This window comes from Nycticebus coucang, chromosome 12, assembly GCF_027406575.1.
Source record: "Nycticebus coucang isolate mNycCou1 chromosome 12, mNycCou1.pri, whole genome shotgun sequence".
In the NCBI taxonomy this organism is placed as follows: Eukaryota; Metazoa; Chordata; class Mammalia; order Primates; family Lorisidae; genus Nycticebus; species Nycticebus coucang.
Genome location: NC_069791.1, coordinates 101,184,180 through 101,205,668, shown reverse-complemented (window position 1 = coordinate 101,205,668; position 21,489 = coordinate 101,184,180). Strand labels below are relative to the sequence as shown.

General features: G+C 52.2%; 2 protein-coding genes across 5 annotated transcripts in view; one reads left to right on the top strand and one right to left on the bottom strand.

Annotated features, from left to right (window-relative positions):
- Positions 1 to 1,679: 1,679 nt before the first annotated feature.
- On the top strand, positions 1,680 to 17,667 carry PAM16 (presequence translocase associated motor 16). Of its 2 annotated transcripts, none has more exons than XM_053554319.1 (5): positions 1,680 to 1,795; positions 9,244 to 9,328; positions 10,597 to 10,733; positions 10,914 to 10,979; positions 17,453 to 17,667. In XM_053554319.1, exons 1-5 carry the CDS (start codon positions 1,793 to 1,795, stop codon positions 17,591 to 17,593), a joined length of 432 nt encoding a protein of 143 aa, XP_053410294.1. In that variant the 5' UTR covers positions 1,680 to 1,792; the 3' UTR covers positions 17,594 to 17,667. The 2 variants fall into 2 exon arrangements, with proteins under 2 accessions (XP_053410294.1, XP_053410295.1); XM_053554320.1 differs by lacking the exon at positions 17,453 to 17,667 and adding an exon at positions 11,469 to 11,624.
- The window catches only part of GLIS2 (GLIS family zinc finger 2), a 21,634-nt gene continuing 12,322 nt past the window's right edge, over positions 12,178 to 21,489 (bottom strand). For 2 of the 3 annotated variants that reach the window (XM_053554317.1, XM_053554316.1), the window contains exons 2-6: positions 19,058 to 19,298; positions 17,730 to 17,902; positions 16,812 to 17,203; positions 16,579 to 16,697; positions 12,178 to 14,929 (exon numbers count right to left, since the gene is read on the bottom strand). In XM_053554317.1, the coding sequence (XP_053410292.1) occupies positions 14,130 to 14,929; positions 16,579 to 16,697; positions 16,812 to 17,203; positions 17,730 to 17,902; positions 19,058 to 19,229 (1,656 nt within the window). In that variant the 5' untranslated portion in view covers positions 19,230 to 19,298 and the 3' untranslated portion in view covers positions 12,178 to 14,129. The remainder of the gene's footprint in view (positions 14,930 to 16,578; positions 16,698 to 16,811; positions 17,204 to 17,729; positions 17,903 to 19,057; positions 19,299 to 21,489) is intronic. The other variant, XM_053554318.1, reaches the window with a different exon arrangement.

The window sequence follows — 21,489 nt, the reverse complement described above, 5'->3', positions numbered from 1 at the left end:
AGCCCAAGAGTTTGAGGTTGCTGTAAGCTCTGACAACACAGTACTCTACCCAGGGTGACAGAGTGAGACTGTCTCAAAAAAAAAGAAAGAAACCACAAAAGAAAATGGAAGGTAAGCCACAACATGGTAAAGGGACTGGGGGGGAGGGCCCTCATTGAGGAGGTGACACTTGAGCAGAGATTTTTTTTTTAATTTTTGGAAACAACGTCTCACTTTATTGCCCTCGGTAGAATGCTGTGGCATCACAGCTCACAACCACCTCCAACTCCTGAGCTTAGGCGATTCTCTTGCCTTAGCCTCTCAAGTAGCTGGGACTATAGGCGCCGGCCACAATGCCTGGCACGCTCGCGCTCTCTCTCTCTCTCTCTAGATATATGTATGTGTGTGTGTGTGTATACACATAAAAAAATATATATATATAGGGTGGCGCCTGTGGCTCAAGGAGTAGGGCGCCGGTCCCATATGTTGGAGGTGGTGGGTTCAAATTCAGCCCTGCCCAAAAACCACAAAAAAAAAAAAATATATATATATATATATAATGTATATATATATATAATGTATATATATATATATTTTTGCTGTTTTTGGCCAGGGCTGGGTTTGAGCCCACCACCACTGGCATATGGGGCTGGCGCCCTACTCCATTGAGCCACAGGGGCCGCCCACGCCTGGCTATTTTTTTGTTGCAGTTTGGCCGGGGCTGGGTTTGAACCCGCCACTCTCAGTATATGGGGCCAGCGCCCTACCCACTGAGCCACTGGCGCCCTTGAGCAGAGATTTGAAGGAGAGCATAAGCTTCTGTAGTGAAACTTATCTTGAAATTTCCTGTTTTCTTAAATATTACTGAGAATGTCAGGGTTTAGGCAGTAGTCCTCGTTCATGGTTCTTTGTCTTTTCTTGGCCAAAGAATGGCCAGACCCACCAAAAACAAGGCAACAAAATTTATTGAGGGAAAGATTGGTTTACAGAGCAAGATACATTCACCAGAGACAACAGACAAGGCCCTGTGTCCCAAAAGGGGCCTTGGTTATGGTCTGGGATTCTGTTTTATACTGTCTGGATTGGGCCTTCCCTGTGGTTCAGACATCACCATGGAACCACTTTGATACACAGCTAACAAGATGATAATTAAACTTAGGTTACCGTAACCTAATAAGTTCTCAGCCTGTGGGTCGCTACCCACAGGAACTGTATTAAAGGGCCGCCGCATTAGGAAGGTTGAGAACCGCTGCTATGGGACTTTCCAAATCCTATTGTGCCTGGGCTCCCTGGCCTGAGGGATGGTCCTCCTTCCTAGGTGTGGCAGTTGCTTGGAATAGGATTATGGGTGGGGCAGCATCAAGATGGGGTCCACCGCATCCTTCTAATCAGGTGGAGCAATTGCTCCAGGCAGCCACTTTGTCCCTAACAGAGTCTCAGGAGGTCCCTTTCTATCTACCTAATAAACCTACTCCATATTATGTTCATTTCATGTAATGTTGGTAAACTCAGGGGCGGAAATCGCCCTTTTTTCCCAGCATCGTAGTAAACTCGCGGGCCCCTGGCTTCTAGTGTCAGTCCCCAGTGGCAGAAGCAGGCTCTGCACAGTGTCAAGCCGGGACCTGACTTCGCCGCCGCCACATACGTCACCACTGGTGCCCCGCCCCCGGAACCGAGACAATGCGCATGTCTAGGGTGGCCTCGCGCACGCGCTCTCTGCAGGCTACTTTGACCTCTGACCTGCCGGTCGTCCTTGAGCCCCGGCGCTGGGGCCAGGAAGTGGAGCCCGCGCCGCAGCGGCTGCGCGGACACCATGGTGAGTCCCGAGTCGGGCGCTGCTCGGGGAGCGGAGTCACGGTCGGGGCCAAGGCGGGGGTGGGACGGTGGGCTCCTGGCCGGGTTGCGGGCGCCATGAGCCCCCCTGTGTGCCAGGTGTGAAGCAGGGTCTGGGAGCGTCGCACCTGCGAGACAGAGGCCGGCGGCAGCGGCGGCCCCGGGACCTGGGAAAGCCGCCTGGATGGGAGGCAGGGCAGATTTCTCTGGCCTCAAGAAGCTCAGCAAATGTAGTTGTCCTGTGCCCAGCCCACGTGTGAGCGAGCAGCTGCGGGTAGCGGTGGTGGAGGCTAGGTCCTGCCGTGAGCATCTGCCCTGCCCCGGTTCCTGTGGCTCCGCAGAATCGATGTTGTCGTCCTGTTATTCCCATTTGAAAGTTGACTTGTCCATGTAGTAACAGACCTGGGATTCCAAAGTCCCGAGCACTGAACTCTGTGCGTTTCTGGGGTACCCCTGGCACCGAGAGCCAGTCCACAGACCTGTGCCTCACTGACTGTTGCAGGTCTTCTGAGGAATCTTTAAAAATACATATTCTTGAGCTCTATGCCTGCAGGCTGTCTATATAAGTACCACACATAATTACGACGCAGTGGGTTTGGGGAGCCACTTCTTAATTAATCGTAAGGCTAATGTAACAGCTTGCAGGTGCCAGGCCATGAGCTGAGGCTCTATGTAGATTCTTTTTCATTTAATTCTTAGGAAGTCATGCTGTCTTTCCCCTACAGTGTCAGAGACCTTTTTTGAGCCCAGCCTTTTCTGTGTCCCAAGAATACACATTTACTACCACATTGTTGTTCCTGCCTGTGGTGGTCCCTGCCGTTTATTGAGGACCTTCCATGAGCCCTTACTGAACTGGGTCCTTAGCATGTGTTTACTCATTTAACTCTGAGCTACCCTCAAAGCCTAATAAAACGTGGTTGTAGAGGAGTTTGTATCCTAGAGGAGACAGCAGGCGAGTACACAGCCTGTCATATATTAATAGGAAAAAATGACATAGGAAGGTATACACAGGAGGAGCCTGGGAAAATTTCACAGGAGGGACGGGGTGTTGTGCCAGGGTAAGTCCTGAAGGATGTAGGGTTGGTGGGAGGATATTCAAGGTGGAGGAAGTTGATCAGCAAAGACACTGAGCAGATCTAGGAGTAGAGGGTGTGCAGGCCTGAGTGTCAAGTCAATGGACTATAAGATGTTTTGGATTCTGTTAGGACCCTCAGTCGGTGGCTGTTTTGCTCACCTGTGGTAGCTGTAGCTGACTGCACTCTGCTCTTGTATCCTCAGCTCTGAGCTCCGCCTGACCTATAGCTGGTGTTCAGGGAACACTTGGCTACTGAATAGGTGGATGAGAGGCCTGGCCACACTGCCTGAGCCCTAGACCTTTCACCTTCAAGTAGTCTGGTCCAGAAACAAAGGCAGCTGTTGAGTTCCTGCTCTGGACCTGGTTCTGTCTGTCCCCTTGGTTTTATGTGCATTGCCTCTTGGGGGCCTTACAGCTTTCCTTCCTATAAACAGGGTGTTGTCTCCATTTGGCAGTTTAAAAAAACAGAGGTTTTGGGGGTGGCTCCTGTGGCTCAAAGGAGTAGGGCACCAGTCCCATACGCCAGAGGTGGTGGGTTCAAACCCAAGCCCCGGCCAAAAACTGCAGAAAAACTAAAACAAAAACAGAGCTTTGGAGAACTTGGGTAATTTGTCCAGGTCCACACAGTAATTGCAAAACAAAGCTAGGATTCCAGTCCAGGTCAGCATTGTTGTTCTCATTCTTTTTTTTTTTTTTTTTGAGACAGTCTCATTATGTCACCCGCAATAGAGTGCTGTAGTGTCACAGTTCACAGCAACCTCAAACTCTTTGGGCTTAAGCGATTTTCTTTTATCAGCCTCCCAAGTAGCTGGGACTACAGGTGCCCGCCACAACACCTGGCTATTTTCTTTTTGGTTGTAGTTGTCATTGTTGTTTAGCAGGCCCAGGCCAGGCTCAAACCCACCAGCCTCGGTGTATATGGCTGGTGTCCTACTCACTGAATGACAGGTGCTGAGCCTTTGGGTTTTTTTGAGACAGAGTCTCACTATGTTGCCATCAGTAGAGTGCCATGGCATTACAGCTCACAGCAACCTCCAACTCTTGGGCTTAAGTGATTCTCTTGCCTTGGCCTCCCAAGTAACTGGGACTACAGGTGCCTGCTACAACGCCTGGCTATTGTTGTTATAATAGTTGTCATTGTTGTTTGGCAGGCCTGGGGCAGGTTCAAACCTGCCAGCCCTGGTATATGTGGCAGGTGCCCTAATGGCTGATCTACGGGCGTCAAGCTTTTTTTTTTTTTTGAGACAGAGTTTTAGTATGTGCCCTCGGTAGAGTGCTGTGGCATCATAGCTCATAGCCACCTCAAACTCTTGGGCTCAAGCGATCCTCTTGCCTGTAGTCCCAGCCTCCCCAGTAACTGGGACTACAGGCTCCCACCACAACATCTGGCTACTTTTTTTTTTTGTAGAGACAGAGTCTCACTGTACCGCCCTCAGGTAGAGTGCCGTGGCGTCACATGGCTCACAGCAACCTCTTAACTCTTGGGCTTATGCGATTCTCTTGCCTCAGCCTCCCGAGCAGCTGGGACTACAGGCGCCCGCCACAATGCCCGGCTATTTTTTGGTTGCAGTTTGGCTGGGGCTGGGTTTGAACCCGCCACCCTCGGCATATGGGGCTGGCGCCCTACTCCCTGAGCCACAGGCGCCGCCCTTTTTTTTTTTTTTTTTTTTTTTAGTAGAGACACAGTTTCACTTTATCGCCCTTGGTAGAGTGCTGTGGTGTCACACAGCTCACAGCAACCTCCAACTCCTGGGCTTAGGCGATTCTCTTGCCTTAGCCTTCCAAGTAGCTGGGACTATAGGCGCCCGCCACAACACCCGGCTATTTTTTTGTTGCAGTTTGGCCAGGAGGGGTTTGGACCCACCACCCTTGTATATGGGGCCAGCGCCCTACCCACTGAACCACAGGCACCGCCCAACATCTGGCTACTTTTTAAATTTTATTTTTTTAATTAATTAATTTATTTATTTGTTTTTGGGTGGTGGGGGGGATAGAGTCTTACTTTGTTGCCCTGGGTAGAGTGCCATGGCATCCTAGCTCACATCATAGCAACCTCAAACTCTTGGGTTCAAGTGATCCTCTTGCCTCAGCCTCCCATGTAGCTGGGACTATAGGCATCTGCCACAATGCCTGGGTACTTTTTTAGAGATGGAGTCTCCTTCTGGCTCAGCTGCTTTCAAACTTGTGAGCTCAAGCAGTCCACCTGCCTCTGCATCCCAGAGTGCTAGGACATTGTTTTCATTCTTCTTTGCTGCTTCCCAGCTTCCTGGGGAATGTAGGGCAGCATTTTGCAGCCTTTGCCCCTGAGGAATCAGGGCCTATATCAAATGAGCTTCTGTATTGGAAAAAGCTTAATTACTTCGCACTTTCTGGTCATTGTCAAGTTTTGTGCAATCAAGAATATAATGAGGGCGGCACCTGTGGCTCAAGGAGTAGGGTGCCGGTCCCATATGCTGGAGGTGGCGGGTTCAAACCCAGCCCCGGCCAAAAAAAAAAAAAAAAAAAAAAAGAATATAATGAATGATGGCTTGGCTCCTGTAGCTCAGCGGCTAGGGTGCCAGCCACATACACTGGAGCTGGCGGGTTCGAACCCAGCCTGGGGGCTGCCAAACATCAATGACAACTACAACCAAAAAAATAGCTGGGGATTGTGGCAGGTGCCTGTAGTCCCAGCTACCTAGGAGGCTGAGGCAAAAGAATCACTTAAGCCCAAGAGTTTGAGGTCGCTGTGAGCTGTGATGCCATAGCACTCTATCCAGGGCGACATAATGAGACTATGTCTCAAAAAGAAAAAAAAAGGAACAACGATGACAATCTCAACAAAAAATAACAGGACGTTGTGGACGTGTACATGTCCCAGTTACTTGGGAGGCTGAGGCAAAAGAATCGCTTAAGCCCAAGAGTTCGAGGTTGCTGGGACCTGTGTGATGCCACAGCACTCTACCTAGGGCGACATACTGAGACTCTGTCTCAGAAAAAACAAACAAAAAAAAAAAGTGAATGGAAGCCCTGTTTATTGAGGAACTACTATGTTATTAGGCTCTGTGCCAGGCACTTTATAGGCATTATTTCATTTAATTTCTATTAAATGACAGCCATATTGGTAGCCACATTTTACAGGTGAGAGGCTGAAAGAGGTTGGGAACTTGTGGAGGGTCACGCAGCTGGGATTTGCTCACAGGTGATCCCCAAAGCCTGCTCGTGTGACCATTATACCACATTGCCTCTTCTGGGAGATTCCTCCCATAGGAACCTGGTGGCCTCAACTAGCCATCTGGGAAGTTCCTTAGGCACCTGGGACAGCTACTGAAACTTTGCAGCCCAGGCCACATTCCTTGCAGCTCTGGGCAGCCTGAAAGCACAGGCCCCCCACGCCACTTTGTTTGGAAATATGCAGAGGATGGTGGGGGGAGCTCCCTGTTACAACCTCCATTCTTATTGTTGGTGATTTAGCAACAGTCACTGGCCTCAGCAGAAAAGTAAATAAATGGGTGGGGGGAGGGCAGTGTCTGGCTCAGTGAGTAGGGCACCAGCCACATATACTGAGGGTGGTGGGTTCAAACTCGGCCCTGGCTGAACTGCACCAAAAAAAATAGCCGGGACTACAGTTGCCTGCCACAACAAATAGCCGGGCGTTGTGGCAGGCACCTGTAGTCCCGGCTATTTGAGGCTGAGGCAAGAGAATCGGCTAAGCCCAAGAGCTGGAAGTTACCTTGAGCTGTGATGCCACGGCACTCTTACTGAAGGCAACAAAGTGAAACTCTGTCTCTAAAAAAAGAAAAAGAGGGCGGTGCCTGTGGCTCAGTCGGTAGGGTACCAGCCCCATATACTGAGGGTGGCGGGTTCAAACCCAGCCCCGGCCGAACTGCAACAAAAAGAAAAAAAGAAAAAGAAAGAAAAGTAAATAAATGGGCTTGGCGCTTGTATCACAGTGGTTACAGCACTGGCCGCAAGCACCAAGGCTGGTGGGTTTGAACCCTGTCCGGAACAGCTAAACAATGACAGCTACAACAAAAAAATAGACAGGCATTGTGGCAAGCACTTGTAGTCCCAGCTACTTGGAGGCTGAGGCAAGAGAATTGCTTAAGCCCAAGAGTTCAAGGTTGCTGTGAGCTATGACACGACAGCACTCAACCGAGGGTGACACAGTGAGACTGTCTCAAAAAAAAAAAAAGTAAATGATTGCAAGGCATGTGATGGCAGCAGACAGTGGGAGAGGTGTTCTAGGTTGAGGGAGCCCTCTGGAGTCATCTAGCCTATCAGTTTCTGTCCTTCAGAGGGACCAGCATTCTGTCTCAGAGGCCTAATTCTAGTGGGGATAGCTTTAGTCAGATGAGAGACCCAGTGGGCAGGTGCATCCATCCGTTGTTCCTTCTCACACCTACAGCACTGCTGGCTGTAGCCACCCCCTGGCTTTGATCACAGGAGGATCTTTGTGTTCTGCTTTCCAGAGTTTATGAAAATTTCACTTATTTGTGAAATCCAAACCCACTTCTGTTTATTCATTCACCTAATGGCCCATAATCACATCCCACCTGTTAGGAAAGAGCAGCTCCTTAGAGGCTGAGCATGGTCAGTTTTGGAGTCTAAGCCTCTCTTTGGCCTCTGGGTTAGGTTTTTTTTTTTTTTTTGAGACAGAGTCTTACTTTGTTGAGACTCGTAGAGTTCCATAGCATCACAGCTCACTGCAAACTCAAACTCTTGGGCTTAAGCGATCCTCTTGCCTCCCAAGTAGCTGGGACTACAGGCGCAGGCTACAACACCTGGCTATTTTTAGAAATGAGGTCTTACTCTGGCTCAGGCTGGTCTTGAACTCCTGAGCTCAGGGAATCCACCTGCCTTAGCCTCCCAGAGTTCTAGAATTACTGGCGTGAGCTACCATGCCCAGCCCTGGATTGGGTTCTTGATACTCTTGGCTTGCTCATTCGTCCTCCTTCCAGACCCCAGGATTCTGTGTAGCAGCTACTGTGGCTGACAACAGCTCTGGGTTTCCCGCCTGCCTCCCGCAAGTTCTAGCCACATGTCCTTGGGGCAATCACTAAACCCCTTGAGTTGTCAGGATTAAGTAGCACAGTAAATAGAATGTGTTTGGCCGCGTGCCTGGCACATAGACTCAGTTGATAATGTTCACTGAGGAAATCTAACTATAGGGAATTGCAAAGCAGAGAGGGAAAGTCACTTGGCTGCGCCCTACGAGCAGTGTCAGCTTACGGTGAGTGTTCTTCCAGCATCCTGCCTACACCCGTGTCTGTACCATTTCACATGCATGGGATCCTTTTTATATGTGCTGTCTGTATATGTGCTGTCTCTTTGTTTCACAGTGAGATCTGTGCATTTTTCCATGTCATCTGCCTTCCTACTCTTCTGTCCTAGGCTACTGGCTGCTCCTAAGAAATCCCTTATACTTTCTCTCCTTCTAGTTCTGGTTCAGCCTAGAAATTCCTAATATTCTGTCATATTCTATACACCTTTCAAAACTCAACTCAGGAGAAATATCATCTTCTTCCTGAATCTCCATTTCATTCCTGAGTTTTCCCTCTGCATTTTCTACACTCTGCTCATTCCCCTGTATGTCTCTGTGTGGTGCTGATTTGTGCCCACGGACTTAAGATATGCAGAACCTCACCGTGCTGCAGGTGGTTCCCTGCCAGGCCATGTCAGTGTGCGGCCAACTCTGATGACAGATTCTGTGTGTCTTTGTACTCGGTGCTGAGCAGAGTAAACTCAGTGGGTGAATGCATGAATCAGTGGCTGAAGAAATGAACTGGGCCTACTCTACTTAATCATCTGGTCCCTGGTGTGTTTGTCTAAATACCTTCCTAGTGGGCTTTTAGCTCCCTGAAGGTGGAGACTATTTGCTTTAGACCCTTCAGTGAAGTTGTTGTGTTGAATGGAATGGACTAAACCAAAAAAATCATAGGACTTGAATAGTCTTGGGAGACTTGGGAGAAGTTTGGGAGAGTTTCTTGGGAAACTCTTTTTTCTTCAAGTTTTCTTGAAGAAACTCTCCCAAGAGAGTTTCTTCACTGGTAGAATAAAGATTGGACCAGATGATCTTTGGAAGTATAGGAGGAGCCATCTTCAGTCCCAGGGTCGAGAGAAAGTTAGTGGCAGTTCTGTGTCCTGGCTCCCTGCTACAGTGATTCTTCTGAAGCTAGTACCCTCTGTCCCTGTGTCTGATGAGTATCTGAGGCCACTGGGTGCAGAAGCTTTTATCAGGGGGCTTTGGAGGAGGCCTGGGTCACAGCTCTGTGTGTCATTGTCTTAGATTGCCAGCAAACTTATCCTTTCCACAGTCCCCTCTGTTAGAGCCCTGAGAATGCAGCCTGCTCACAAGGTGCCTGCTTTGCCCACAGGCTAAGTACCTGGCCCAGATCATTGTGATGGGGGTGCAGGTGGTGGGCAGGGCCTTCGCCCGGGCCTTGCGGCAGGAATTTGCAGGTAAGTGAGGGCCCCTGTCTCCCCCAGGCTGGGAGCTCCTGCCTGGGTTGGATTTTCCCCTCAGGCTCACCAGCTGTGAATTGCAGGAATCTCTCTTAGCACTGGGGTTCTGCAACTTGGATAACCTGGTGCACTGTAGGAGTGGTGCCAGATTTTGGGACATTCTCATATGAGGAAAAGGTTTATCTTCAAGGTGGACTGGTTAGCCTGAGCAACGTAGGCAGGAATCAATAAACTGGCCTACTGAACTACCTATTTTTGTAAATAAAGTTTTTGTTTGTTTGTTTGAGACAGAGTCTCACTTGTCTCCCTCCGTAGAGTGCTGTGATGTCACAGCTTACAGCAATCTCAAACTCTTAGGCTTAAGTGATTCTCTTGCCTCAGCCTCCCAAGTAGCTGGGACTACAGGTGCCTACCACAACGCCCGGCTATTTTTTTTTGTTGTTGCAGTTGTCATTGTTGTTTAGCAGACCCAGGCCAGGCTCAAACCCACCACCCTTGGTGTATGTGGCCAGCACTCTACCCACTGAGCTACAGGCACTGCCTTGTAAATAAAGTTTTATTGGATACTGCCTCTCCCCCTTCTGCCTTTCCAGACAGTTAAGTAATTCCAACACAGACTAACTGTCCTGCAAAGCCTCAGTTATTTACTACTTGACCCTTTAACAAGACATTTACCTCTAGTCTGAGCAAGAGTGAGACTCTGTCTCTACTGAAAATAGAAAAAAAAACAAAATTAGCTGGGTGTTGTGGCTGACACCTGTAGTCCCAGCTTCTGGATTGCTTGAGCCCAGGAATTTGAGGTTGCTGTGAGCTAGGCTGGTGCTATGGCACTCTGTCTCCAAAAAAAGTTTACTGGCTCTGACTCTGGGGTCTCTGAGAGGAAAGGGTTCTCCCACTCAGCCAGCTTTGGTGGTCCTGGCAGAGCCATTTCCACCTCTCTACACCCACACTTCACTCCAGTCCCCATCGGGACCTAAAGCTCTCCTGGGATGGGGGGAGAAGAGGAACAGGGTCATCTTGTGGTCCTGATGGGAACCAGGAGCCAGGTTCGATGGTCAGACTTTGCCCTTAGCCTCCCATGGGGCAACTCTGTCCTCACTTTCCCATCCCCAACCCCCTAAAAAAGAAACCACTCCTGGAGAAAAGACAGCTCTGGGCTGTGTGTCTCTTCTGTGCCATCTGACAGGGGTAAGCCACCTACTTGGATGGCCCAGGGGGAACTATGTCCTGCCTAAGGTTGAGCGATCACCCCCATGTCCACACAGCTAGCCGGGCAGCAGCTGATGCCCGGGGACGTGCTGGACACCAGTCTGCAGCTGCATCCAACCTCTCTGGCCTCAGCCTCCAGGAGGCACAGCAGATTCTCAACATCTCCAAGCTGAGCCCTGAGGAGATACAGAAGGTGAGGCCACTAGGCCACCCTCAAACATAACTTACCTAGGCTGTCCAGAAAGGGTGGGGGGCAGGTGTAGAGGCTCTGGCCCCAGCCAACTCAGATTCTGACTTCTGTGGTATACACGTGGTTCTCTGGTGGAGGGGTGTAATCTGTGAGGCCTCTCACCTGTCCTCTCTTCCTGTGCAGAACTATGAACACTTGTTTAAGGTGAATGACAAATCTATGGGTGGCTCCTTCTACTTGCAGTCAAAGGTGAGTGGTTTTTGATTCTAGGATGGGATAAGTAAGCCACAGGAATCAAGCTCCTCAACCACCTCTCACTTGAGATCCCTCCTTTCCAAGCAGGGGATCTGGTATTAAGGGAGTGACAAGTAGGAAGGTGTGTTGGGGAGGGCCCCGAGTTGCCACCCTCATTTGTTGCATTAGCTCCTCAGGCTGTCACCCTTACCAGTGGCCCTGCCAGCCACTGGGGCTTTGAAAGAAAAGAAGCACCAGCTCTTTCTGTTGGCTGGTGTCGCAGTATGCTTGTATGTAGGGCTCCGTCTCCCTATGGAGGAGGTGGCACTCCCAGGTCACCCCTTCCACCCTGGGGCTCTGCTAAAGGAGGTATTTGCATCCAGCCATCACTCTCCAGGAGGAAATCAGCCTGGACCTGGACCTGGGCTGGTAAGAGGCCCAGGTAGGCAAGGGACACAGGGCAGAAGTTCCCACCGGCCTGATTATTTGTGACCACCCCCTCAGGTGGTCCGCGCAAAGGAGCGCCTGGATGAGGAGCTCAGAATCCAGGCCCAGGAAGACAGAGAGAAAGGGCAGACGCCCAAAACGTGACTGCTCGGCTCCCCCCACCCCACCCTGCCACCTCTAATTTATAGCTTGGTAATAAACGTCTGTTCTGCATTTCTCGTGTGCATGCATCAAGATTCCAGAAGGCAGGTTGCTCTTCCTGCCAGTTGTAGGGCTGTGTGTGCTGGGGGCAGGGAGGCAGCAGCCTCTGACAACCCAGAGGGGCCAGGGTGGGTGAGGTTGGCAGCCAGCCCAGCCAGCAGGCCCTGGCTGAGTTCTGTCATGTACCGGACACAGCCATTCCTGCTTCTCTAGCACCAGCACTAGCACCAGACTCCCTACCTGGGCATCCTGCCACACCCTGGCCCAAGTACCATGCTCACGTCTGCCCCCAACCCTCCCACAGGGTCAAAGCCCTAGGCCCCAGAGCTGTATCACAGGCCATTTCTCCCTGGGACAGGTTTGACTCTAGCATTTCTGTAATCTGGGCTGAGTGCTCTGAGATGTGGCTGGGGAAGAGAGGCCTTTGACAGCCTCATGGAGTGAGGTGTTGCTCACTAGAGTCACAGGGAGCAATAGTGGGACAAGGACCTAAACCTTGTAATGTGTAGTCTGGAAACATCCATCTCAGGTGGCTAAGCTTTTGGCATGTCCACAACACAAAAACCATCTTTGCAACTTTTATTGTTTCTTTATAAACTTCCTCTCACACGGAGGAATATATTGTTATAATCATTAGCTTATCTTTTTTTTTTTTTTAAACTCTATGCTAACAGCAATGGAGCCAAGAGGAGGGAAATAAGCTACAATAGAAAGGCACTTAGAACCTGTTAAAATACTGATATCCTGGAATGTGCAACAACAAACCCAACAACACAAAAAGTACACCAGCCTTCTGAGCCTGGTCTGTCACTGAATCACATGCTGAGCTAATGTTCACCTTCCAGTGCCCTCTTCCTCTGCTCTGCTTGAGTCTCAAACCCACAGCCCCTGCTGGGGCCTTAAGGCCTAGGTCCCTAACAGGGTTTGGGGTGCTTGGGTCTTGGGTGGGGCCTGAAGAAAGGAGACCAGCTCCCTTCTACTTGCTCACAGCCCCTTTGAGGGGCAGAGCCAACACAGCCAGTCCCTGTCAGGGCTGGGGTCCTAAGGCCAGCAACAGGGCAGGCCAGGTCAGGGTGACCCCTCTGGGACAGAAGGGCAGTCCAGGAAAGGGTGGGGTGAGCAGAGCTGCTCAGAGAACTGCAGGCTCCAGAGGACCCCACTGCAGTTGGCAGCTCCTTTGTTCTGCAGATGAGCAGATGGAAGGGATTGGCCACTCTGCAGCCTAGTAGCCAGAGCTCCCACCTGGCAGGTAAGTGGGGTGGGTGTGGGTGGTGAGAGGCCCAGGGTAGAGACACTGCTGTGGGATTGAGCAGTGGCTGTTGGGCAGAGGGACCTCCAGCATCCTTAGGTTATTCTGGCTTCTGCCATGGGCCCTGAGTAGCCCAGACCCTAGGGGAGCTGGCTATGGCGGGGGAAGAGAGAAGGGAGAGACACATCTAGGAAAGGGGTCTAGCTGGGAAAGCTAGAAGCACCCATGCCATTCGCCCAGGTCTTTCCTTGGACTAGCCCTTCCTGGGTAAAGGGGCCATCTCCAAATGGGGCCTTCAGTCCACAGCCTCCAGAAAGCTCTTTTCCCTGAGGCTCTCCCACACAGGCAGGCACCTGGTACTGCCCAGACCAGGCCCAGCTGTGGCAGAGATGTAAAGATGGAACTCAGCCTGGCCCCACCTGCTTTCTGAGCCAGCACTGGGCCTGTTGTCAGGTCACCCAGACCCCACAGCTGCCCATGTGGCACCTTCCCTCCAAATTAGGGCTCTCTCAGGCCTCCTTCCACACTTCCAGGGTGGCAGGGGCCAAGTGAGCCATCAGCTGTATCCTCCCTCCGGCAGTGCTGTCTGCCTGGGCTGGGTGTGTGAGGAGGGACAGCTGGCAGAACAGGCCCCCTTCTAAAGCCAGGAGGCACCTTATCAGGGAGCAGGGAGGCAGCTTCTTCCTGGGTCTTTGCCTGCATCTATCTTACTCTCTCTCTGGAGGGTGGGCCAGAGAGAAAGGGGTCCAAAGAGCCCCTAGGACAGAGGCTGAGTGAGCAAGGGAGGGGGATGGGGAAGGAGCCCGGTGAGCTACCGGGAGGGCAAGTGCCACCCACCTTCCCCCACTGCTGGGGTGGCCAGTTTCTGCCATCCCCATAGCTGGCAGGTGGGGAGAGAGGATGACCTGCCCAGCTTGGCCACTGGATGAGGGAGGCACCAGGGTGGGAGATGGAGAGGGACCCAGGGGCAGGGGAGGATTGTGAAGAAGCTATGGGACAAGAGGGCCTGAGAGGAGCAAGGCCTCAGCACCCAGAGCACAGCTCTCCTTGGACAGCAGGTCCAGGTCCCCATTAGGGAGCCAGGGAGCCAGCAATGACCTTCTAGCACCATCCTTGCTGCCCAACAGGCTGGGGCTGGGGCTGCCTGGGGAGCACAGCCAGCCAGGCCCCAGGGCAGTAGGACATTATTGCTATTTCGCAGAGAGTTTCTGTTCGTCGAGCAGGGCCAGGAGTTGTTGGCTGGGCTGCCACAGCTGTCCACAGGAGACTTAGTTCACCACAGCTGGTTTGAGCAGCACAGATCCTGGTGGGATGACCACCCAGCCAGAGGCCAGTGCCTCTGGGCTGCTGGTCGCCGAGCTGACGCCTGTGGACAGGTCCAGCACAGTGCCTGGCAGCAAGGGGAGTCTGTCTGGGCTAGGTCGGGAGCAGCTGCTCTCCGTCCTTTCAAGGGGTGTCTTGCGACCCTCCATGTTGAGGGCCCTGGTGGGCACTAGCCCATGCCCCTTCTCTCCCTCGGCCTTGCCGCCAGCAGAGCCAGCAAGTAGAGATACCACAGGCAGGCCCAGTCCACTAGCCCCAAAGGGCGAGGGCAGCAGTGGGTTCTTGGCCAGATTGAGGGGTAGGACGGGGCCTGGCAGCCCAGGACCCATTCCCCCACCACCCCCACCGCCCCCGCCATTGCTACAGGCTAGGGCACTGAGGTCAAGGGGGCCAGGAGCCAAGGGCAGGGGCAGGCCGGGCAGGCCAGGGCCTCCGAAGAGGGCAGCAGGGTTGGGGATGATGATCTGGGCCCCACTGACATAGGGGCTGCCGTCAGGGGTGGGCAGTGGTGGTTTAGGGGGTAGACGCAGCTGCAGGAGCTCTTGCTGCTCGTGAGACACGAAGTGACCATGGGCCTTGATGTGCTTGCGCAGCGAGCTGGGGTCCGTGTAGCGCTTGTGGCAGCCAGGCATCTTGCAGTAGTAGGGCTTGTCCACATAGTGGGTGCGCGTGTGCTTGAAGCGGTCACTTGAGTTGGAGTAGCGTTTGTTGCAGCCCTCATAGGGGCAGACATAGGGCTTCTCGCCTGAAGGGTGGTGTAGTGCCGCCATGAGGAGCCTCACCCCCTCCCAGGGCTCCCCACCCTTACACTCAACATCCTCCAGGTCAAGAGCCCTAAGAACACAGGCTCTCCTGTGTTGGGTAGTAGTATCCCCAGCACCTGGCAGGGGATCTGGCCCCAGGTGGGGGCCGCAAAACATGGCACCTAAGAACCCAGCCTAGGCAGCCCTTCTTTACCATGGCCTTGCCATGCACCTCTGCTACACAGTGTTCTCAACGGTGGAACACAAGCTCAGAGATTTGTCAGACCGGTGCCTGGCAAGGGCTTGGCCATGGGGCATCTGCCTGAGTGCCAACTGCCCTGCTTTTGGCCCTTGTACAACCCAAAGGCTCAAGACTCACTAAGCATTTGCTGCTGCACCGGCCAAAGCAGGAGCCACATGCGGCCACTGAGCCTTGGGAACATAGCTCTGTAAATGGAGACGTGCCATGAGGCTGCAGCACGAACCACAGCAGGAAAGCCCACACTAGATTCCGAAGACTTTGTATGACACAAAGAATGTTAATGCCTCATTGATTTGTTTTGTTTTTTCACAAGCTCAGAATCATTGCTTTGTTTTTAATATTGAAACAACACTGGATATACTAGATTCAATGAACTATATTATTAAAATTAATTTCACCTATTTTTTTTTCCTTCCTTCTTATGTGTGATTAGAAAATTTAAAGTAAGATTGTGTGAGGGCCGGGTGCAGTGGGTCGCACCTGTAATCCTAGCACTCTGGGAGGCCAAGATGGGTGGATTGCCTGAGCTCAAAGGTTCGAGACCAGCCTGAGCAAGAGCGAGACCCCCATCTCTAAAAATAGCTGTGCGTTGTGACTGGTGCCTGTAGTTCCAGCTACTCAGGAGGCTGAGGCAAGAGAATTGCTTGAGTTTGAGGTTACTATGAGCTATGACACCATGACACTTTACTGAGGGCCACAAAGTGAAACTCTATCTCAAAAAAAAAAAAAAATTAAGACTATGTGGCTGGGCATGGTGACTCACACCTGTCATCCTACCATTCTGGGAAGCCAAGTTGGGTGGATTGCTTGAGCTCAGGAGTTTGAGACCAGCCTGAGCAAGAGTGAGACCCTGTCTCTACTAAAAATAGAAAAACTTCACCAGGCATTGTGGTGGGCGCTTGTAGTCCCAGCTACTTGGGAGGCTGAGGCAAGAGAATTGCTCAAGCCCAAGAGTTTAAGGTTGCTGTGAGCTGTGATGTCACAACACCAGGGTGACAGAGTGAGACTCTCTCTCAAAAAAATAAATAAAATAAATAAAAATAAAAGTAAGACTATGGCCCTATCACCAGGGCTGCTCTACCGTGGGCTCAGGTGCCGAGGAGTGAAGCAGACAGCCTCTGCTATCACAGAGGTGGCATTAGACAATTGTACAGATAGTGGCTATGCTCCAAGAGCACAGTCTGGAGTTCTAATCATAGGATGAGTGTCCCCCAGCAAGCAGCACTTCAGAGGAGACCACAGGCCACCAAGGTTTGTCCCTCATCTCTGAGGCCCAGGCCTGCCTTAGAGTCCTCTCTTCCCAAGGGGCCTGCCTAGCCCAGCCCGGCCAAGCCACCCCTCCCCAGCCAAGGTGCCCCTCAGTGGCCCACACTGCCCAGGAAGCCTCACCTGTGTGTGAGCGGTTGTGGATCTTCAGGTTCTCCAGGCGGGAAAAGCTCTTGTTGCAGGTGGGGCAGCGGTGCGGCTTCTCATTGGTGTGCGTGCGGATGTGGATAAGCATCTTGTACCTGCTCGGGAGGGGACAGCTCAGCTTGTTGGAGGCCTGAGCCCCAGCTCCTCTCTCCTCCCCTCTCCCCGTCACCTGGTGTTGAGTCCTCCCTCCTTCCCGTCTCCAACCTCACCTGGCGTTGAAGCCACGGCCGTGGCGGGCACAGCCCTCCCAGTGGCAGCAGTACCCCGCATCCTTCTCAGGCTTGACGTGGTAGTCATTGACATGGTCCACCAGGTCTTGCAAGAGCTCAAAGAGCTGGTTACACTGTGGGGCCAGAGAGGGATTTGAGCCCATGTGGGGGTGGCCTGCCTTGGATCCCACACCACCTACCCAGCCCTCACTCACCTTGGCCCATCGACACACCAGCTGCTTGGGCAGGGGCAGCTCTGGCGAGAGGCACTTGTCCTTGGGGGAGGTGAGGAAGGAGGAAGTAGGCAGGTGCAGAGCCCCTCCAGAGCCCAGGGGTAGGAAGAACTGGAAGGAGCTAGGGACACCGTCCAAGTAGCGCAGCGGCTGGAAGTCCTAGAGGTGAGGGCACAGCTGTCAGGGCCCCACTGAGACAGCAGTCCTGGCCCTTCTGCCCTCTTCCTGTGATGAGTTACATGGTGTCCACCAAACAGACACATTGGGATCCTACACCATCCCCTGCCCCATACCTGTGCATGTGACCTGATTTGGAAATAGAGTCTTTGTAGATGTAAATGAAGTTAAAATGAAGTCATCCTGGATTAGGGTGGGCCCTAAATCCAGGGACTGGTGTCTTTATAACAGAAAGAAGAGGAAGCTGTGGACACAGAGGCACACACAGAAGGAAGAGGCCACGGTAGGAATGCCAAGACACCAGAAGCCAGGACAGAGACGAAAAATTCTTCCCTAGAAACTTTGAGGCAGCATGGCCCACTGATACCTTGATTTCAGACTTTAGCTTCTGGAATTATGAGAGAATAATACATTTCTGTCGTTCAAAGCCGTTCATTTGGTGGTGCTTTGTTATGGCCACCCCAGAAAACCAGCAACCTTCTCTCTGTGAAACCTCCCCCCGCCTTACCGGAGCAGCAGACACTGGGGGCAGGTCTCCACTGCCCTGGCGCTCAGGGGACAGTGAGCTGCTGCCGTTGGGGGAGTCCAGCCCAGATGGTGGGGACAAGCTGAGGTCCACTAGAGGGGCTGTTGAAAAGCGTCCTTCTACCTTCTCGGGGAACTTGGGGTTCAGCAGGAAGCCTAAGAGAAAGGCATGAACCAGGGAAGTGCTGGGACTGAAGTGCTGGCAGGCTGAATCCCCACTATGATCCTGGGAGCAGACACCAGCCCCAAGTCACCCAGGACTACCCTCGGATCCCAGGTGTTGGAGGAGCAGCCTGTATAACTAACAGATGAGATGACCTTGCCCATCACCTTTGATCTTTACTGCTGGGAGAGCTTAGCCACTTATAAGATAGGAAGTGGGAAGTGCCCATTTTGCAGATAGGAATAGCCTGGCATACAGAGTGAATAAAAGAATAGAACATGAACCCAAGGCTGGGTCCAGTGGCTCATGCCTGTAATTCTAGCACTCTGGGAGGCCAAGGTGGGTGGACTGCCTGAGCCCACAGGTTCGAGACGAGCTTGAGCCAGAGCAAGACTTTGTCTCTAAAAATAGCCAGGCATTGTGGTGGGTACCCGTAGTCCCAGCTACTTAGAAGGCTGAGGCAAGAGAATTGCTTGAGCCCAAGAGTTTGAGATTGCTGTGAGCTATGATGCCATGACACTGCCTAGGGCAACAAAGTGAGATTCAGTCTCAAAAAAAAAAAAACAAAAAAACATGAACCTGGGGCCCCTGGCATACTGACAGGTAGGGACCTTTCTAACTTTGCCCAGGCCCCTTCTTGCCTCAGTGCTCCCTTCTTCAAATCGGCAGATTTGGGTTGGACTGTTTCCAGAGCCTTCCAGCATAGACACATGATGAACCTCTTGGAGGGTTTTCAGGGTCCTCTTGAAGGCAGACCAAAAGAGGTGAATGCTGGCCTGGGCTGGAATGGCAAGCATCCCCTGAAAAGCACTTGCTGAGCTGGGTCCCCAGTCTACTACTGTGGTTTGCCAGCTACACTGCCCAGGAGTTGAGATCATGGGACCTGGGACCCCCTGCTTCCCTTACTAGCTGCTTCAGATCCTCCTCGGGGGCTCAGTATGAATCCTGGCTATATGTGCCAGCCTTGTGAACTACTCCCCACAAAGATAACACTGGTGAGAGGATGAACAGACATGTGTGGGAGCTGCACTATGAACCAGAAGCTTGGGGGCTAGGAGATATGGCTGCCAATGGACACATGTTGGCTATTCTTTCTTTTTACCATGGCTGGATCAGGGCTTAGTCCCCTGCCCTGCCTGGGGCAGTACCTGAGGGCGGGGAGCCTGGGGAGCCAGGCGTGGGGCTGTCGTCCACCAAGCCAAGTTCCCTGTGCACAGCACGGGGCCGGACCACACCCAGTGTCCTTTCCCTCTTTTCTCTCGCAGCCCGGAGCTTGGTGATGCTTAGTTTCAGGTCAAGTGGCTCATCCAAGGAGTGCATGGTGATGGAGCTGGGGTTGGAGGTGGCAGCAGGCTGTGGGTGGCTCCCAGCTGGTCTTCAGGCAGGAACCTGGGGAAGAACAGTAGGTTTGCTGTGACACTATGACCCCAGGCTCCTCCTCAGGGTGCACCCATTAAAGGCCACAGGAGCAGGGAGAGATGGTATGAGGCTGTCTTTCTGGGAAAGGAGACTTCTGAGCGGCCTTATCAGCAGGTAACATGAAGAGAGATCCTGCCTAGTCAGAGGTTCCACATCCACTTCCTTTGAGTCTTTAAACAGTGGCAAAGCTCATGGTCTTCCATTTTGCCTGAAACTGAGTTTTGGGGGCACAGCCTCAGGTCAAGGAGCTAGGAAGGGGCAGAGCCATTATATTCAATGCTGAAGGCCAGCCAGATCTTCCTGGAACTGGCCAGCCGAGTGTGGGCCTGGAGACACAAAACCAGGCCAGGGGAGGAAGGTGGCCCATTCATTCATGTTCCTGGCAAGCAGCTATGATCTCCTCAAGGAAACCAGCCTCACTGGAGGAACTGGACACATGCAGGAGGCTGCTCCTCCCTCCCAGAGGAGGCCTGTGGGAGAAGCTTCAGGAATCCCAGGGCTCCCAGCTACCACCAGGGGGCAGCTGGGGACCGTGGCCCAGCCAGGCCAGCGGGGGCAGGGCTGGCGGAGGGGTAGACCAGCTGTGTCTGGTGGTTAATTAAAAAGTATTTATTAATTTTTACTGGTGATAATATTCTTTTATTATAAGTTCTTGTGTGTAATTGTCATCATTTTCTTACAATTTCTCAATGGTGTGATTTTCTTCATGTATAAATGAACTAACTGTATCCAGTGACCCAAGAACAAGGTCAATTCTTCATTCTAAACCCAAACTTCTTTGCACAACAGCAGTCCTTCCACATGCAGTGGAACAATGCATGGTAGTCCCTCACATTTGCTCATTACAGAGCTTATTACACCTCTGCCAATCTCTCTCTCCAAGTATCTCTCTGCCAATCACCACATCCAGGTCTTTACAATTTATTTATCTATTTATTTTGAGACAGAGTTTTACTATGTCGTCCTCGGTAGAGTGCCATGGCACCACAGCTCATAGCAACCTCTAACTCTTGGGCTTAAGCCCCAAGTATCTGGGACTATAGGCACCTGCCATAATGCCTGGCTATTTTTTGTTGGAGTTGTCATTGTTTACAGGCCCGTGCTGGGGTTCGAACCCACCAGCCTTGGTGTATGTGGACGGTACCCTACTCACTGAGCTATGGGCACTGCCCCAGGTCTTTACAATTTAATACAAAAGCGTGGACGTAGCCACCACATGGTAAGATCCTTCGGTTTATTTCATCTGTGTGTATATGTCTGTGGGAGTTATTGTATGTACCCAATGAGTACACTGAACTGCCTGGGATGCTCTCAATGGAGCAGCAGAGGAAGACAGCCCACATCCCCTCTCTTCAGGCCTCCACCCTCAACAGCTTCATCCAGTCTTTACTTGGTTCTGAGCCCCATGAGTCCCAACTCTGGGGAGATGCTTCACGCACACAGGGAATAATACAGTCCCGTCCCTCACTGGAGAGCCTTTCTTTCTAGGACACATCCCAAGATCCTACCTGCACATGGCTTACATGGGAGTCTCTGAGCACAGGGAGGCTGCCACCTGCACCATCAGGACACAGGCCACTGCAGTTGGCCTTGGGACCCAGCTCTGTGACTTGTCCTATTGGAGCTGTCAAATCTGTTTGGATTTGACACCCCACCCCTGACCAAGACCCCTGCCAGCAGATAGGTGGGTGATTGACAATGATGGATGAACTTGGACCTTCCACTGTTTCTCTGGCTGGGCAGGGAGCTGCCCTCTGCCTGACCCCTCCCTCATTATGTCTGTCTATCTGTGTGTCTGCCTGTCCTTCTACCTGTTTATTTTTAGACACAGGCCCAGTCTAACCTCCCTGAAGCTCCTCTGTGCTGGGAGCCTGGAAGGGGAGGAAGGAAGTAAATATTTATGCTGATTAAGAATTCAGGAGCCAGGAAAGGCTGGTGGCCTGGTCCCTTAGCTGGCCCAGGGCCACAGGCCTTCCCACAGCCTCTGTCCCCACCCCGCCCCCACCCTTCCGGAGAAGAGGACCATGAGGGCAGGATGGTTTGGGAACTGGGAATTCCAACTGACACAGACTCTACTGGCAAGGCTGCCTAGGCAACATCTTTTGGCACCTGCCCGGCTGCTCTCCCCCAGGCCAGAGAGGGAGTAAGTGGAGCCAGGAGC

What these genes read in the sequence shown, in the direction of transcription:
- PAM16 (XM_053554319.1), top strand. An exon ending in CTTGCGGCAGGAATTTGCAG is followed by an intron (nt 9,329 to 10,596) that starts GTAAGTGAGGGC and finishes ATGTCCACACAG; the next exon opens with CTAGCCGGGCAGCAGCTGAT. An exon ending in CCTTCTACTTGCAGTCAAAG is followed by an intron (nt 10,980 to 17,452) that starts GTGAGTGGTTTT and finishes TCTTTATAACAG; the next exon opens with AAAGAAGAGGAAGCTGTGGA.